The sequence below is a fragment of the Nicotiana tabacum genome, chromosome 23, assembly GCF_000715075.1.
Source record: "Nicotiana tabacum cultivar K326 chromosome 23, ASM71507v2, whole genome shotgun sequence".
Taxonomy (NCBI): Eukaryota; Viridiplantae; Streptophyta; class Magnoliopsida; order Solanales; family Solanaceae; genus Nicotiana; species Nicotiana tabacum.
The window spans coordinates 46,971,292-46,987,981 of record NC_134102.1 but is presented as its reverse complement, the minus strand read 5'-3'; the positions used below and the strand labels follow the sequence as shown (position 1 = coordinate 46,987,981).

The window sequence follows — 16,690 nt, the reverse complement described above, 5'->3', positions numbered from 1 at the left end:
CAAACTAACAAAGTTAAAATTATTGAAATGGTTTAAATCAATTACAAATATACAACAACACAGAACATTGGATAATTTACATAAGTGTATAGAAAAATTCGTAAATCTGTTACTAGGTAATAGTATCCAAATTGAGGGACTAACTAAAAGCAAAAGCTTGGACATGACTTTTCAAAAAATTGGATCTAAATCATGATTAATTAGAAAAAATAGGTTAAGTAAAAAAAATAAACAAACACAGAGCGAACAAATGATCAGTTTTTCACTTATCGTTCTTCGTACAAGTTTATACAAAATTCTCAAGTTGTCAACTGCTAAATAAAAATTCCACAAAAAGACCAACGATTATTCCAATTATAAAAGCAAATAAAATGTGGGTTGAAGAAACTTCTCTACTTTATTCAACATCAAATCATACAGCATGTCCTTCTTCACTTCTACAACAATTTTGGAAGTTGTAAGCTTCAACGGCTTGTTCATAAGATTTGTATGACTCGAAGTAGCTTCACCTCACCCTATTAGTCATATATAAACACTCAGACTATGACCTGTATATACCGAACCTCCTACCACGATACACAACATATACCTTGTTAGATTTCGTCATCGTTGAAATAAGAAAAATATTTACAAATGAAAGATGTATTTGGACAATAAAAGAGAAGAAGAAGAATGGTGCAGAGACTGATCGGAAAAACGAAAAGAGAATGAAGGTGTTAATAGTTTCAGGGTACGGATCCTTATAGGATAAGATTTGAATTGTATACATACAAATGTAGACTTATAAGCTATACGGTACAGAGAAATAGTATGGGAGATGTATATACAAAGGTGCATAAATTATACTTGAAATTTTCAAAGTATGCAAGCACAAGTAATTACATGCTTAGGTGTGCTGTTTTCTTTTTCTTCTTTTTTCATGCATTGAAAAGACAAATCATAATTACACCGATAAGAGAAGAAACAAACTTAATGTTAACTCTAGCTATTATAACGAAAGGTATAACATGCACAAAAAGAATGATAAGTGTCCATAATGCCCCTAACGCCCATGGGAAATGTCTTAATTGTCCCCATTCTTGCCACGTCCATTCTGGCAACAACGATTTGCGATAGTAACAGGCTAAGTTTGGTTCTTTTGTCTCATTCCTATTTTTTGTTTTATCGAGAGAATCAAGCATCCAACTTTAGCAAAAAGACAAAATCTACCCTCCAAAAACCTGTGGTTTGTATTATTGTACCAAATGATTAGCATTTACCAAGTCTAACGTCCACCCAACTTCCAAACGACCATACTTTGTCGTTGCACAACTGTCCCTTCTATGCCGCTTCCATTTAAAAATGTGCTAGAAATAAAAAAAAAGACTAAAATCATCTTCTTTTTTTTTAAACAAAGTTCAACTAAAAGATATATAGATAGAGAGAGAGGGGGTGATTGGCCATATTTTGTTATTCTAAGCACAAAGGTTTATGATTGGCTATTTTGTTGTTGGATGCACAAAGGCTTATGATTCCAGAGAAGAAGAAGAAGAAGAACAGATCAACCTTCTTCTCTCTCTTTTATTTCTACGACAAGAGATTCTGATTTGGAGGTTTAGATTTCGAATGGAGAGCTTTAGAAAAGCATATGGAGCACTTAAAGATTCAACCAAGGTTGGCCTAGCCAAGGTCAACAGCGATTTTAAGGTCTGCATATGAAGAAAAAAAAAAGTTTCTCCTTTAATATGTGTAATTAATGCACATTTGTTGATGGATGGAATTCTATTTTTGGTTTTGATTAAGGATTTGGATATCGCTATTGTAAAGGCAACAAACCACGTTGAAAGCCCTCCAAAAGAAAGGCATGTTGCAAGTGAGTTTGTAGATTAATTTTTGTTCTTTTGATTGTTTAAGTATATACATGAATTTCATCGACGGGCTATATTCTATATCTGCTAGGTTACTAATTGATTGAGGTTATGCTACATTAACCTCAATGTACCAGAATGCTACATTAATTTGGTTTCTCACATTTCAAGTCTTTGTTTTAGTTTTTTTATTATATATTTTGTGGTATTGTAGAATGGTATCTAGTATATCCTGTTCAGACAGTCAGATGCTGTTGCAATTTGAATGAGGCTTCAGTTGTGGCCCAAACCAATTTGTAATAGACTGAAATAATAATTGTAGCTTTTTTTCTTTTCATCAATTCTGGATGTTCATTTAGATTGTTTTCCTTAGTGATATTTGCTGCAACATCGGTTACACGTCCACGAGCAGACGTTGCCTACTGCATTCATGCACTGTCTAGACGATTGGCAAAGACACGCAACTGGATAGTAAGTCTTCTGACCCAATTTAATCATTTGGTAGTTTTACTTTCTTTTTCAATATTTGAATAACTTCTAGCCGATTCTGATTGCTACAATTATTGAACACGTAATTTGCTTGGCAGAGAGTGTATTTTTGCTACAAATCATATTATCCTAAAAGTAGGAAACTCCTATCTTCAAAGTTCGTTTACAATAATACCCTTTAAAATCTGAGTTACCATTTTGTCCTTAAAGAAAAATAATAAACCTTCAATTAATTAATTTTTTATTTTATTTTAGAAGTTAGCCGAATGAATCAAGTAGTTGTTTAATGCTCCAGACAATCAATTCAATGAATCTAATTAGGCTGAAGGCATTCATATTGCGTCTCAGCTGTAATATTTCTTAATTATTGTTCAGTTATATTTCAATTAAGTTTTTTTCATCTTCCACAGTAGTAAAGCAAGCTGCAAGCTATAACTTTTCTTAATTATTACTCAGAAGTACATTTCAGTTTTGGCTCTTTATCTTCCACACGAAAGTAAAAATATTTTTGCAGTAACAATTTTTATTTCATTCTATAAAAATGCATATCAATTTTCTAAGCATTGTATCACATTTCTCTTGTTTTTGTCAAGAAAATCTGTTTTCCCCAAAAGAGCCATTGATTTTTCCACTTCATTTACACTTCACTCTGAAATAGATTACATGTTTACTTTTGATTTTTTTCGTTGTTTCTCTGTTTCACCATACAATAGGCCACATCTCTCTTTTCTGACTTCACTTTCGTGACTCCACATTTTCACAATTTCGGTTTCACTCTTCACATCATTCTGGATGTTGTATAACAAAGTGATGGATGGTAAACATTGGGGAAAAGATGTCATTTCTTATCTTTTCAACGTCACATTTTGCAAACTGTGAAATTTTATTAGTTTTCCTATAATAATAGAATATTTTTTTTGTGTCATTTATATTATGATTTGTGATCTCTTTTTAAACTCTTCGAAGATTTTATATCATTGTTTTGATTCTCCCATGACCAAAGGACAAAGGGTACATGTACACGATTTATATACATCAATTAAATCTTTCAGCAACTATTATGTCCATCACAAATAACTACTACCTACCGCTAAGTATAGGTGTACACAATGATTTACTCGCCATCCTAAGGAAGGCATATGTTGATGGAATTTTATATAGTTTTTACAATAATTATTTTCATTCAATAACAATTTCTTGATATGTATGCGGGAATAAAAAGTAGGAGGCAAAAGTCTCTTAAAAAGAAGGCTTCACATTTAAACTATGTGTTGTTGACATATAAAAAAATAATTAAGTTGAAAACTTGATATATTATAAGAACCGCATAATTTAAGTCGTTCCAACATTACTTTTCAAATTCATTCGACATTAATTTTTTAATATGATCGTGCTTGCAATGATAATAAAAATTTAGCACATACGCTCACCATATATTAATTTTGAGCTTGTATTTCCCCTCTTTAATTTCTGCAACTCATCACACACTGATATTCTTATAACATTTGTACGAATTAGTATGGGATACACGTGCGTCCAAAAACTAGTATCTTAAAAAAGTAAGAGGATTCTATTTCACACGGTGGCTTATTAATGATATTATTTCATGCAGTCAATTATTCTTTCACCTTTTTAATTTCAATGAATGATAAAATGTTTCAGGTTGCCCTAAAGACACTGATAGTTATTCACAGAGTTCTGAGAGAAGGTGATCCTACGTTTAAAGAGGAATTGCTGCACTTCTCTCACAGAGGGCATATTTTCCAAATATCGAACTTTAAAGATGACTCTAGTACACTTGGTAATTAAGCCCCTTTTTCCTTTTAACATCATCACTTTTCCTGTTTTGGAGCGTATAAGTATATTACATATTGTTGCTTATCACAGCTTGGGATTGCTCTGCCTGGGTAAGGACTTATGGACTCTTTCTGGAGGAAAGACTCGAGTGTTTTAGGACTTTGAAGTATGATATCGAGGCAGAGAGATTGACCAAAACTTCACCTGGAATTTCCAAGGTTTGTGTATTTTTGTTCCTTTTTTCTGCATGATTTGTTCGTTTCATATCGCATAATTTCAATTTGCATCAGGTGCATAGCAGAACAAGGCTCTTAAATGGTGAAGAACTATTAGAGCAGCTCCCAGCATTGCAGCAGCTTCTATATCGCTTGATCTGTTGCCAGGTGAGAATGGCCTAATGCTGATAGTCACTTGGTTGTTTAGGAAACTATGATGACTTCATTTTTTTTTCCATTTATACGTCCAATACTGCCATGTGATATTTTGATATCCGGACATCGTTTTTAATATCTTGTAAATTTGGCAGCCTGAAGGAGGAGCCTGTTACAATTTTCTTATTCAGTATGCCTTAGCACTGGTATGCGGGATACAACTTTTACCCACTAAGAAATGGATTTTTTGTTTCTGATTATTAGTTTGTATACCTTTATGAATTAAGAAACTACATATTATGCCTTACTCATTAATAGAACCAAAGTTTCTAAACAGAAGACAGTCCTTAGTTAACACTATATGGGCACTGACAATAGTAAGGCTGGTACGTAGTATTTGTCACTGCACCATAGAATGTTAAATAAGTCAACATAATAGCCCCGGTTGTACTCAATGCAGGTTTTGAAGGAGAGCTTCAAGATCTATTGTGCAATCAACGACGGGATTATTAACCTTGTTGATTTTGTGAGATCTTCTTTGCCTCTTTAAACTTCGATCCAGCTAATATCTTATCTCATTGGAACATTAATTGGTCGCTATCTCATATTTATGCAGTTTTTTGAAATGTCCAAGCATGATGCCATAAAAGCTCTCAACATATATAAAAGAGCGGGGAAACAGGTCTATAACTTCATTTCTATAGGATCTCTAAATGCGTAAGAATGTAGTAAAAATGCCTCCAATATGAATGAATATATGTGATGGCTAATCAAAAGTTATTTTTCTTCCATTTCCTTCCTTAATGTAGGCTGAAAGTCTAGCTCATTTTTATGACTTCTGCAGAGGGCTGGATCTTGCTCGGACATTTCAGTTTCCCATTTTGAAACAGGTCTCTTCATTATAATTAAAACTTGAAAAGCAATTTCTCTTGAAGGTCGCACGATCTTTACGAATCAAGTTGTTTTTTAATTTGCTTCTTTTATGGTAATTTTACAGCCTCCTGTTTCCTTTCTGGCTACTATGGAGGAATACATACGAGAAGCACCACATACAGGTTCCATGTCAAGTAGGAGGCTGGTGAGAACTACACTTTTGAGCTATCTACATTCTCTTTTTAGGACCACATTGTTTTTTCCTTTTTGATCACAGAAGCAAACATAATTAAGATATTCAAAAGCTTATACTAGAATGACTTTGCCAATGCTTTCTCTGTTGGTATTCATCTTTGAACCTTTGCTCAAATGGTTCATGTCCATTGACAAGGAGTTTAGTAGGTATAAGTAAAAGAGAGAGTCCTAAGCTTTGAGAGAATTGAGATAAAGGTCACTATATAAACCAGTTTCATGTAAGAGAAACAGCCATTTTTAAGACCCCTCCCTAGATCGAAATCAACCCTCAAAACTACCAAACAAATCCCTGCAAAAAATCAAGCTATTCTGATTCATTCGTCTTTCATATTAAGGACTACAAGGAGGGCTTTTGTATGACATCTTTAGAGTGGAAGAGGAAATTTAGGAAAAAATAAAGTTGGAAGAATATAGAGTAAGACACATAAGACCGGTAGAAGAAAAGTTTGCAGCTGAAAATATCAGTCAATATCTACTACAAACATTTTCCTTCATTGTTATTCACTTCTCTTAGTCTTTAGATTAAGGCAGATATGTTCGCACTTCTTATGTACTGGTGGCCTCAATGGAGTTTGTCATTGTTGTCTAATAGGAGTATAGAGAAACGGAGCAAGAACCTGAAACACCTAAAGAACCTGTCCCTGAAGAAAAGGAAGAGCAAGTTGAAGCAGCTGAAAATGGTAAAGAAGAACAGGTTGAAGCACAAGAGGAACCTCAGCCTGAAAAATTAGAAGAAACTCCACCGCTGAAATCAACTGAAGAGCCTGTTGATTTGCTGGTAAGCTTTTGTTGCTTCAGTCCCTTTTGGGGTTGTGCCTTACAGATAGGAAATTGCAGGGATCATCGAAGAGGACTCTCATAATCGCTTGTTTTATGCTGTTTTTTATCAAGGGTTTGAACCAATTGGATCCAAAAGTTGCAGAATTAGAGGAAAGCAACGCGTTGGCTCTTGCGATAATTCAACCTGGTAACTTATGTAACTTTTCTACTGCAAATAGGAAGATCCTATCGCAGTTTCAGCTCACCTATTGATTTGATGTATTAAAAATATCATACAGGTAAAGAAAATCCATCAGCGAATTATCAGTTGAGTGAAATAGGAAATACAACAGGATGGGAACTGGCTCTTGTTAATGCATCGAGCAACAATACGAGCCAAGTCACACCAGATAAAAAATTGGTATATTCCTTTCTCTAAAGCATGATCGTCCTTTTAAAAGACGAAGTTAAAAAAATTTCCTTTTTTGTTTTAAGATTTTGAGTCACATTTTTTACGCATTTCTTAAGAGATCAAGAATTCACAGTTCTGCGACATGTCCTAACCTCTGCATTGATTCCATGGAAATTTACATTATGGTGTATGTTGTATCAGGCTGGAGGATTCGACAAGTTATTACTTGACAGCTTATATGAAGATGATGTAGCTAGGAAGCAAATACAGCTGCAAAATGCTGGCTATAGTGCATACGGGCATGAAATCCTTGCACAGAATCCATTCAATCAACATGACCCCTTTGCCATGTCAAACAACATAGCACCTCCAACGAACGTACAAATGGCAATAATGTCGCAACAACAACAACAACAACAGCAAGTGATGCAACAGCAGCAATTCCGACAGCAAAATATGATGATGGTATCTCATAATCAATATCAAGGTCAATATCCTCAACAAATTCCATATATGGGGTCTGCAAACCCTTTCAGAGATCCCTTCGGCTATCAACACAACTCAATGCCACCACAGGGAAACCAGTCACTGCTTTAGAGTTCTTCAACAAGACTACACTGTATTCTTTCATTATTATCTTTATATAAGAAAAGCTGAATTGCTCCTATAGCTTTTCTTAATCATTGTGCTTTACTTGGCGGTGAAGTTGAGATGTCTATATATACTATGATCTCGCACATAGTATGTAAGGTTCTCCATTTAATTTTTTGGCCTTTATTATTGGAAACCCAGAAGCAATAAATAAAGATAAACAAAAGAGAGTTCGAGAGAGTAAAAGGATTTTAACCCTTTCGAAGGGTCACTAGCAGAAAAGCCATTTGAAAGCACTAGCGCTTACTAGAAGACACAATCAAACAAAATAAGATATCAACTAAAGATGGATATTTCATACCATCACAAAATCTAAATGCCACAAATGCGATGGAAATTGGAAGAATACAAGAGGAATAGATCGCATAAACTTAACAATTTATATATGTTCCTAAAGAGAAAATGATATTTAGAGCCCCTTTTAATGACCAAAATATTTCCCTTTTTGAAAAAGAAAGGCAAAACATATTCCTTTTGAAGATTTTAAGACCAGGAAATCCTTCCTTTCTATGCCTAGGCTTCACCAGAGGCTCTTCTCCTTCTTTTCTTTGTTTCTTTTCATGTTCTTTTTGTCTTTTTTATTTTTTTGTTTATTGTTGTTATTTTTTACACTTTATTATTTTCTTTCTAATAAAACTATGCACTCTTATTTATTTTTTGTGTAGTTATTTTCTCTTTTTATTTTTTTTTCTATGGCGACCCGATAGGTCGTTTTGAGTACTAGCCTTTATTTTCGTGTTCCGAGAAATCTCATAGCTTCATTTGATGTTTCTTGACTTGCGCGCATGGTCCGTATTTCTTTTCGAAAAGCTTTTACGTAAAATATTGAAGAAAATGATATTTTTTACTTAAAATGAGGCTAGAGTTGACCACAGTCAACATTTTTAGTCAACGACATCGGATCGGTGTTTTGACGATTCCAGTAGGTTCGTATGATATTTTTGGACTTGCACGCATATTTGATTGGGGTCCAGGATAACTCGAGCGCATTTCGACGTATTATGTGAAAGATTGTAAAAATTGAGTTTTCAAGTTGAAATCTTGAGTTTTGAGGATTGATTTTTGTTATTTGGTATTATTTTGATGATTTGAGGTAGCGAGTGAGCTTGTATGATGTTATTACACTTGTGTTCATATTCGGTTTGGAGCCCAAAGGGCTCGGGTGAGTATCAGATAAGTTCGGATAGTTTTAGAACTGTTGGTGCTGAGCAGTTGCTGGTGCAAGCCTGCAAATCTCGCATTTGTGAGGTCAGGCTCGCATTTGCGATTTTCGCTTTTGCGGTCATGTGATCACATTTGCGAAAGGCACTAGGACTAGGAAATTTTGCATTTGTGAAAAAGGGACCTCATTTGCGAAGGCTCGGGAATCGCAAATTCGGTTGGAATCTCGCATTTGCGACTCTGGCAACTTTGGGGTAGCTTCGCAAAAGTGAAGCTTAGTTTGCATTTGCGAAAGAAGGGACCTTCGCAAATGTGAAGGTTTTGTCACATTTGCTATTTCTATGCATCTAATGCACTGTTCGCATTTGTGACTGGTGTCTCGCATTTGCAAATAAGTGTTCGCAAATGCGACGTCTGCAGCTGGGTAACGGATTGGGAAATAAGTGTTCGCAAATGCGACGTCTAAGCTCTCTAGAGGCAATTTTTGAAGAACTTTTTCTTCCCAAATTCATTGGTAAGCATCTCTAATTACTTTCCAATTAATTTCAATTTCTTTTTCATAATCTTTTAACATCAAATCTACGAATTTTATGGTAGAAATTAGGGGTTTTGGGTAGAATTTAGGAATTTAATATAATTGAGATTTAGACCTTAAATTGAGGTCAGATTTAAAAATAAATCACATATCCGGGCTCGGGGGTGAATGGGTAATCGGGTTTTGGTCCAAAGCTCGAATTTTGACCAAGCGAACTCGAGGTTGACTTTTGTTGACTTTTTTTAAAAATGATCAAAATTGAACCTTTTTCATTCGTGGGCAGCTTCTAAAGCTTATTTTGAATTGTTTGGTTGATAATTGGCTAGATTCGGTTATTTGGAGGCTTGTTCGAAGGGCAAAGCCGTGATTGATTGTTGTTTTGGTTGCAGATTGAGGTAAGTGTCGTGGTTAACTTTGACTAGAGAAAATTAGGACTTGTAGATCTATTTGGTACAAAAATTGTGCATGGGGACGACATATATATAAAGTGACGTGTATATATACGTTGTCATAGTTTAAAGCATGTAGCTGGAAATTATCTTATTGTACCATGTTGTTTCATTTACTATGCCTTCCATGCCTTAGTTAGATTGATATTCCTTTATATGTTCGCTTTCGTGTTTATTTCTTATTTTGAAGTTGTTGGGTTATTGAAAGTTGAGTTTACTTATCATAACACCATGGTTGAAGTTGAAATTTGCTTCCCTCCTTGCATGATACTTTGGGTTATTAATATTGCTTGATGAGGAAGAGTGAAAAGCACGAAGGGTATTGTCGTACCATATTTGCATATTGTTATCATTGATTGACTGAATGTGAGGATTAAAGCATGAAGGGTGTTGCCGTGCACTTGATTTTATCATGTGAGGATGAGAGTAAAAGCACGGAGGGCGATGCTGTACCATTGCATTTATATTATATGGTGAAGATGAGAGTAAAAGTACGAAGAGTGATGTTGTGCCATTGCATTTATATTATATGGTGAGGATGAGAGTAAAAGAAAGAAGGGTGATGCGGTACAATTTGATGATTTCATTGCTTTACTTGATTCTCGGATTATGAATTTAGCTTGGCTGCTTGCTCATTTTGGAAGGAGATTAATTGGTGATTCTATACTTACTGTTCCAATTGTTGCTCCATTTTTTATGCCTCCACCCCATTAATCTTTTAAAATGCCTTACTTGTTATTTGTTGCTTTATATATATATATATATATATCTACACTGGTTTTAGTAGGTGTCTTATCTTAGCCTCGTCACTACATCGTCGAGGTTAGGTTCGACGCTTACTGAGTTCATTGGGTCAGTTGTACTCATACTACACTTCTGCACTTCTTATGCAGATTTTGACGTTGGTACCAGTGGAGCTCCGAGAGGCACTTAGCGGATACCAACCATTGATTTGAGGTAGAGTTGCACCCCATTCGCAGGACCTAGAGTCACTTTCCTATTTCTACTATGCTGTTTCCATTTTATTTCAGACAATGTTGAATTTCTTTTGAAACCTTGTATTTGGCTGAATCTAGACTGTAACAACCCATCTGGTCATTTTGTGTATTTGAGCCATGTTTCCCCTTTTAAGGCTTCCCGCATATGTATTTGTAGTTTTATGACTTGCGGGGATGGTTGGTTTCGCTACGGGAAGGTTTTGGAATGATTTGGATCCTTTAGTTCTTGGTTTAGAAGCTTAAGTTGGAAATATTGACCGACGTTTGACTTTTATGAAAATGATCTCGGAATAGTGCTTTGATTGCTCTGATAGGTTTGTATAGTAATTTTGGACATAGACGTATGTCCGGAAGTGAATTCAGAGGTTCCTATGTTGATTTGACTTATTTTGCTGAAAGTTGGCAATTTGAAGGTTTAACAATTCCTTAAGTTTGACCGTAGGTTGACTTTATGGTTATCGGGTTCGAATTCTGGTTTTGGGACGTAGAATAGGTCAGTTTTGTTATTTGAAACTTGTCTGCAAAATTTTGTGTCATTCCGAGTTGGTTTGATAGGAATCAGACGCTTGGTTGAGATTCTAGCGATTCTTGAGTTCATCTTGAAATTTCATGTGTTTTGATTTTCGATTCGTGGTTCCGGATAGTATTTTGGTAATATGATCGTGTGAGCGAGTTCGTACGATATTTTTAGAATTGTGTGGATTTATTATGTGGAACCTCAAGGGCTCGGGTGAGTTTCAGACGTGTTTCGGATTGATTTGAACTTGTTAGAGGTTGCTGGTGTGCTAGTGCTGCAATTACTGCAATTGCGAGCACCAGCATCGCAATTGCAAAGTTGGCAGTGGAACAAGTATCGCAATTACGACACCTTTATTGCAATTGCGAAGGTTGGCCTTTCGCTTGGTAGCTTGTATTTGCGACCAACATGCCGCATTTGCAAAAGGGACTAACATCGAAAATGCGGAGTCAGTGTCGCATTTGCGACTTTCCTTGGGCTTGTCAGGTGCTGCATTTGCGATGGAATATCCCTATTTGCGAGGGATCGCAATTGCGAACCCCAGGTCACTTTTGCGACTTCTACATCTGAACCAAAGAGCTGAAACACGAGAAATAACTTAATTTATCACATCTTAGAAGCCTAGACTCGGTAGGAGGCGATTTGGAGGAGGTATTTTCACATACAACCATTGGGTAAGCAATTTTGAAGCAATTTCAATTATATTACATGATTATTTATGAGATTTAATCTCTAATCCATGGAATTTGAAAGGAAATTTTTGGGGATTTTGTCTATGTATTAAAAAATAAAAATTTGAGATTTGAGATTCGAATTGGACTCGGATTTGAAAACAAAACACATATATGGACTCGTGGGTTATGGGTAGTCGAGATCTACCCTTGGACTCGAGCTTTGACCAGGCGGGCTCGGGATTGAATTTTGTTGACTTTTAAAGAATTGTGTAAAGATCTTAACTTTATTAATCAAAATTGGTTTCTCTTGTATTGTTTGATGATATTAAGTCATTTTTGGTTAGATTTGAGCCATGCAGATGCGAATTTTAAAGGAAAAGCCATTTTGAGTGTTTATTTTGTCTAGTTAAGGTAAATATCTTGCCTAACTTTATATGGAAAAATACCCCATAGGATTGGGTTTAATTGCACTATTTGAATTATGTGAAAGACGTGTACATGAGGTGACGAGTGTGTACACGGCCTTATATGTGGAAATTGACCGATTTAGACACTTAGGTTACTTATATGCATTTAATTGAGTTTGTTTTTACATGTTATATCTTTATTGTCGAGTTTATTCTTATAAGCATTTAATTGAAGTTGTTATTACATGTTATGTCTTTCATTGTCGAGTTTATTTTTATGTGCATTCAATTAAAGTTGTTATTACATGAAATAACTTTCATTTTTGAGTTTATTCTTCCATTTTATTGTGTTGTTGTTGAGACTCTTTTACACATTGTAGTTGAGCTATGCGTTGTTGTGAGATTAGTATTGTTTTCTTGGCAATGTTGTTGCATATGGTCATGTGTGTTGCGAGTTGAATATTGTATTGTGATTAGATGCGCATGCGCATGTGGAAGCATAAGGGTTGTGTTAGTGATGCACATGCGGCGAGATAAGGGGGATTTATGCGTGTGTTTCTAGTAAGGGAAATTACTCCATTTGAGGCACACACGGCGAGATAAGGGGCTAAAGCGTGTGAAACTATTTCGGAAAAAATATTTTAAAATAAATACAAGGCTCACGCGGCGATATAAAGAAGATTTGTGATTTGTAACTTGTGAAATGTGATTATGAGGTGTGGTACCTCGGGGTGATTCTTGCGGTACATTCTTTGTCGGAACTACTTGTTGATTTGAACATTTATTATTTTCTTTAATATATTCCACTTTTATTTTTTACTGTATTTGATTATTTGTTGTTTTTATCACATGTTTACTCTTTGTTGTTATTTATTGCTTTTATTTTCCGTTGTTATCTTTATATTTGTATTCTGCATTGATTTCTATGTCTAGTTAGTGACTTAACTTGACCTCATCACTACTCCACCGAGGTTAGTCTTAATACTTACTGGATACCGTTGTAGTATACTCATACTACGCTTCTACATATTTTTGTTCAGATCCAGGTACCTCTGCCCGTGGCGGATGCTAGTGAATTGATTCCGACATTGCAGAGACTTCAAGGTATGCCTGCTTGACGCTCGCAGGCCTCGGAGTCACCTTCTACTGATCATATGCTACTATTTCTTTTATTTTCAAATATATTGTACTTGAGGTTTCTAGTGAACTCGCAGTAGAGATTATCACTCTATACTACCTGTTTTGGGATTGTATGACTGTTGTTCCGTATGGGCTGTTATTATGTCACCTATCACTCATTTATTTTTGTTAAATTCTCAACATGTGCTAGGATTTCCTAGTCATAGAGACTAGGTGCCATCACGATCCAAAAGGTGGGATTTGGATCATGACAAGTTGGTATAAGAGCTCTAGGCTCATATGTGCTACGAGTTATAAGCAAGTTTAGTAGTTGATCGATACGGAGATGTTTGTACTTAATCTTCAAGTGGCTACGGAGCTATTGGGAAATTTCACTTCTTTCATTCCTTATCGTGCGAATTTGTTGATTTCGGAATCTGAGCTTTTATCTTTCTATTCTCTCACAGATGGTGAGGACACGCACTACAAAATTAGCTGAGCAGACACCCGTGCCATCTGCTAGAGCCACGAGAGGCTGGGGCCGAAGTAGAGGCCGAGGAGGGGGCACGTGGCATAGCTAGAGCACCTGCTAGAGCAGCGACTGAGGAGCCACAAGTAGCTCCAGTTGGGGGGAAGGCAGCCGAGGCACCTGTTGCTACCCCTGGACTCCAAGAGACCTTGGCACTTTTCCTAAGTATGTTCAGTACTTTACTGAGGATGCACACGGTTTTCTAGATCAGTTCCACCGTATTCTCCGCACCATGGGCATTGTGGAGGTGAGTGGAGTCACCTTTATTACATTTCAGCAGACAGGGTTGGAATAGAGGTGGTGGTAGGATTATGAGGAGGGTAGTCTAGTTGATGCAGCATCACGGACTTGGGCTCACATTTCAGATCTATTTTTGAGGGAGTTTGTTCCCTAGACCCTCCGGGATGCGTGGCACAATGAGTTTGAGCAGTTGCGTCAGGGGACTATGACCATGTCAGAGTATGCCATGAGGTTTAATGAGTTATCTCATCATGCACCTGCTCTGGTTTCTACTGTCAGAGAGCGAGTCCGCAGATTTATCATGGGGCTCAATTATGGTCTTAGATTCAGTATGGCATGGGACTTGAAGATAGATACTCCTTTTTAGCAGGTAGTGGAGATCGCTCGGAGGATGGAGTGTATGCATGGCTAGGAGAGGGAGGATAAGGAGGCCAAGAGGCCTCAAGATTCTAGAGGATTTAGTGGTTCCCACGCTGCAGTTTCAGCTCGTCATGGTAGAAGTTATGTTAGTTGACCAGTTCATTCGGCGCTTTAGATTACTCGTAGTGCTCCAGCTATTCCGAGGTCTCAGGTCACCCATTATGCACGGCCACTTTCCGCTGCACCTCCTACACGGGGTGCCTTCAGCGGTTATTCTAGCCGACCGAGTTAGACTCAGTTCCAGCAGCCACGCCTGTAGAGAGGATGTTGCGAGTGTGGTGATACTAGGAATATGGTGATGGACTGTCCCAAACTTAGGAGGGGTGCAACTTCACATGCTCCACATGCTGCTCCAGTTGCCACTCGACCTGCATCGCCGACTAGGGGTGGAGGTCAGGCAGGTAGAGGTCGTCCTAGAGGGGGAGGCTAGGCCCGTTACTATGCTTTTTCAGGTAGGACCGAGGTTGTTACATCAGATGTTGTCATCATAGGTATTGTTTTGGTCTGTCATAGGGATGCATCAGTTTTATTTGATTCAGGTTCCCAATATTTGTATGTGTTATCTTAATTTGCTTCATATTTGGATATATCTCGTGATTCTATGAGTGACCCTGTATATGTGTCTATGCTTGTTGGGGATTCTATTATGGTAGACCATGTCTATCGGTCGTGTTTGGTCACTATCGGGAGTTATGAGACCAGGGTTGACCTTCTTCTACTCGGTATGGTGGACTTTGACGTGATATTGGGCATGTATTGGTTTTCGCCCTATCAGGCTATTCTAGATTGTCACGCCAAGATAGTGACATTGGCTATGCTGTGTTTGTCGCGATTGGAGTGGAGATGTACATTGGATTATGTTCCTAGCAAGGTGGTGTCCTTTTTGAAGGTATAACGGATGGTTGAGAAGGGGTGCTTAGCATATCTAACCTTTGTGAGGGATGACAATGTTGATACTCCAACCGTTGAGTCAGTTTCGGTTGTAAGAGATTTCCCAGATGTGTTTCCAGCAGACCTACTGGGCATGACGCCAGATAGGGATATTGATTTTGTTATTGACCTGGTGCCGGGCACTTAGCCCATTTCTATTTCACCATATCGCATAGCACTAGTGGAGCTGAAGGAATTAATTGAACAACTTCAGGATTTTCTTTATAACGGTTTCTTTCGACCTAGTGTCTCGCCTTGGAGGTGCTCCAGTTCTATTTATGAAGAAGAAAGATGGCTCTATGAGGATGTGTATCAATTACATGCAGCTAAACAAGGTTACAGTCAAGAACAAGTACCCACTATTGCGTATTGATGATTTGTTCTACCTGCATCAGGTTGCTCGGGTATTCTCAAAGATTAACTTGAGGTTGGGGTATCATCATCTAAACATTTGGGATTCAGACATTCGAAAGACGACTTTCATGACTCGCTATGGTCACTATGCATTTTTGGTGATGTCATTTGGGCTGACCAATGCCCCAAAAACATTTATGCACTTGATGAATAGTATATTCCAACCATATCTTGATTCTTTCGTCATCGTGTTTATTGACGACATATTAGTGTATTTTTGTAGCCGGGAATATCATGAGCAGTACCTGAGGACCGTGCTCCAGACCTTGAGGGAGAAGAAGCTATAGGCTAAATTTTGCAAGTGTGAGTTTTGGCTTGATTTGGTGGTATTTTTGGGCCATGTGGTGTCTACTCAGGGGATTAAGGGGGATCTGAAGAAGGTGGAGAAAGTTCAGAGTTGGCCCCGATCGTCTTCTATTATCGAGATCTGGAGTTTTCTAGGCTTGGCTGGTTATTATCGCTTTTTTGTGGAGGGTTTTTCATCCATCATAGAACCTTTGACCAAATTGACTCAAAAGGGTGCCCCACTCAGGTGGTCTGATGAGTGTGAGAAGAGCTCTCAGAAGCTCAAGACTGCCTTGACCTTAACTCCAGTTATAGTTTTGCCTTCGGCATCAGTTTCTTATACAGTTTATTGTGACACGTCGCGGATTGGCATTGGATGTGTATTGATGCAGGATGGTAGAGTGATTGCTTATTCTTCACGTCAGTTGAAGCCCCATGAGAAGAACTACCCCGTTCATAATTTGGAGTTGGCTTCCATTGTTCACTCGTTGAAGATTTGGAGGAACTATCTCTACGGCATGTCTTGTAAGGTATTCATAGATCACATGAGTCTACAAC

General features: G+C 37.2%; 1 protein-coding gene across 1 annotated transcript; it reads left to right on the top strand.

Annotated features, from left to right (window-relative positions):
- Positions 1 to 1,356: 1,356 nt before the first annotated feature.
- Positions 1,357 to 7,628, top strand: LOC107797179 (putative clathrin assembly protein At5g57200). Its single transcript, XM_016620045.2, has 15 exons — positions 1,357 to 1,686; positions 1,783 to 1,852; positions 2,221 to 2,318; positions 3,999 to 4,137; positions 4,224 to 4,351; positions 4,424 to 4,516; positions 4,660 to 4,710; positions 4,965 to 5,030; positions 5,121 to 5,186; positions 5,314 to 5,394; positions 5,502 to 5,582; positions 6,225 to 6,410; positions 6,524 to 6,599; positions 6,691 to 6,812; positions 7,005 to 7,628. Exons 1-15 carry the CDS (start codon positions 1,471 to 1,473, stop codon positions 7,398 to 7,400), a joined length of 1,869 nt encoding a protein of 622 aa, XP_016475531.2. The 5' UTR covers positions 1,357 to 1,470; the 3' UTR covers positions 7,401 to 7,628.
- Positions 7,629 to 16,690: the final 9,062 nt, after the last annotated feature.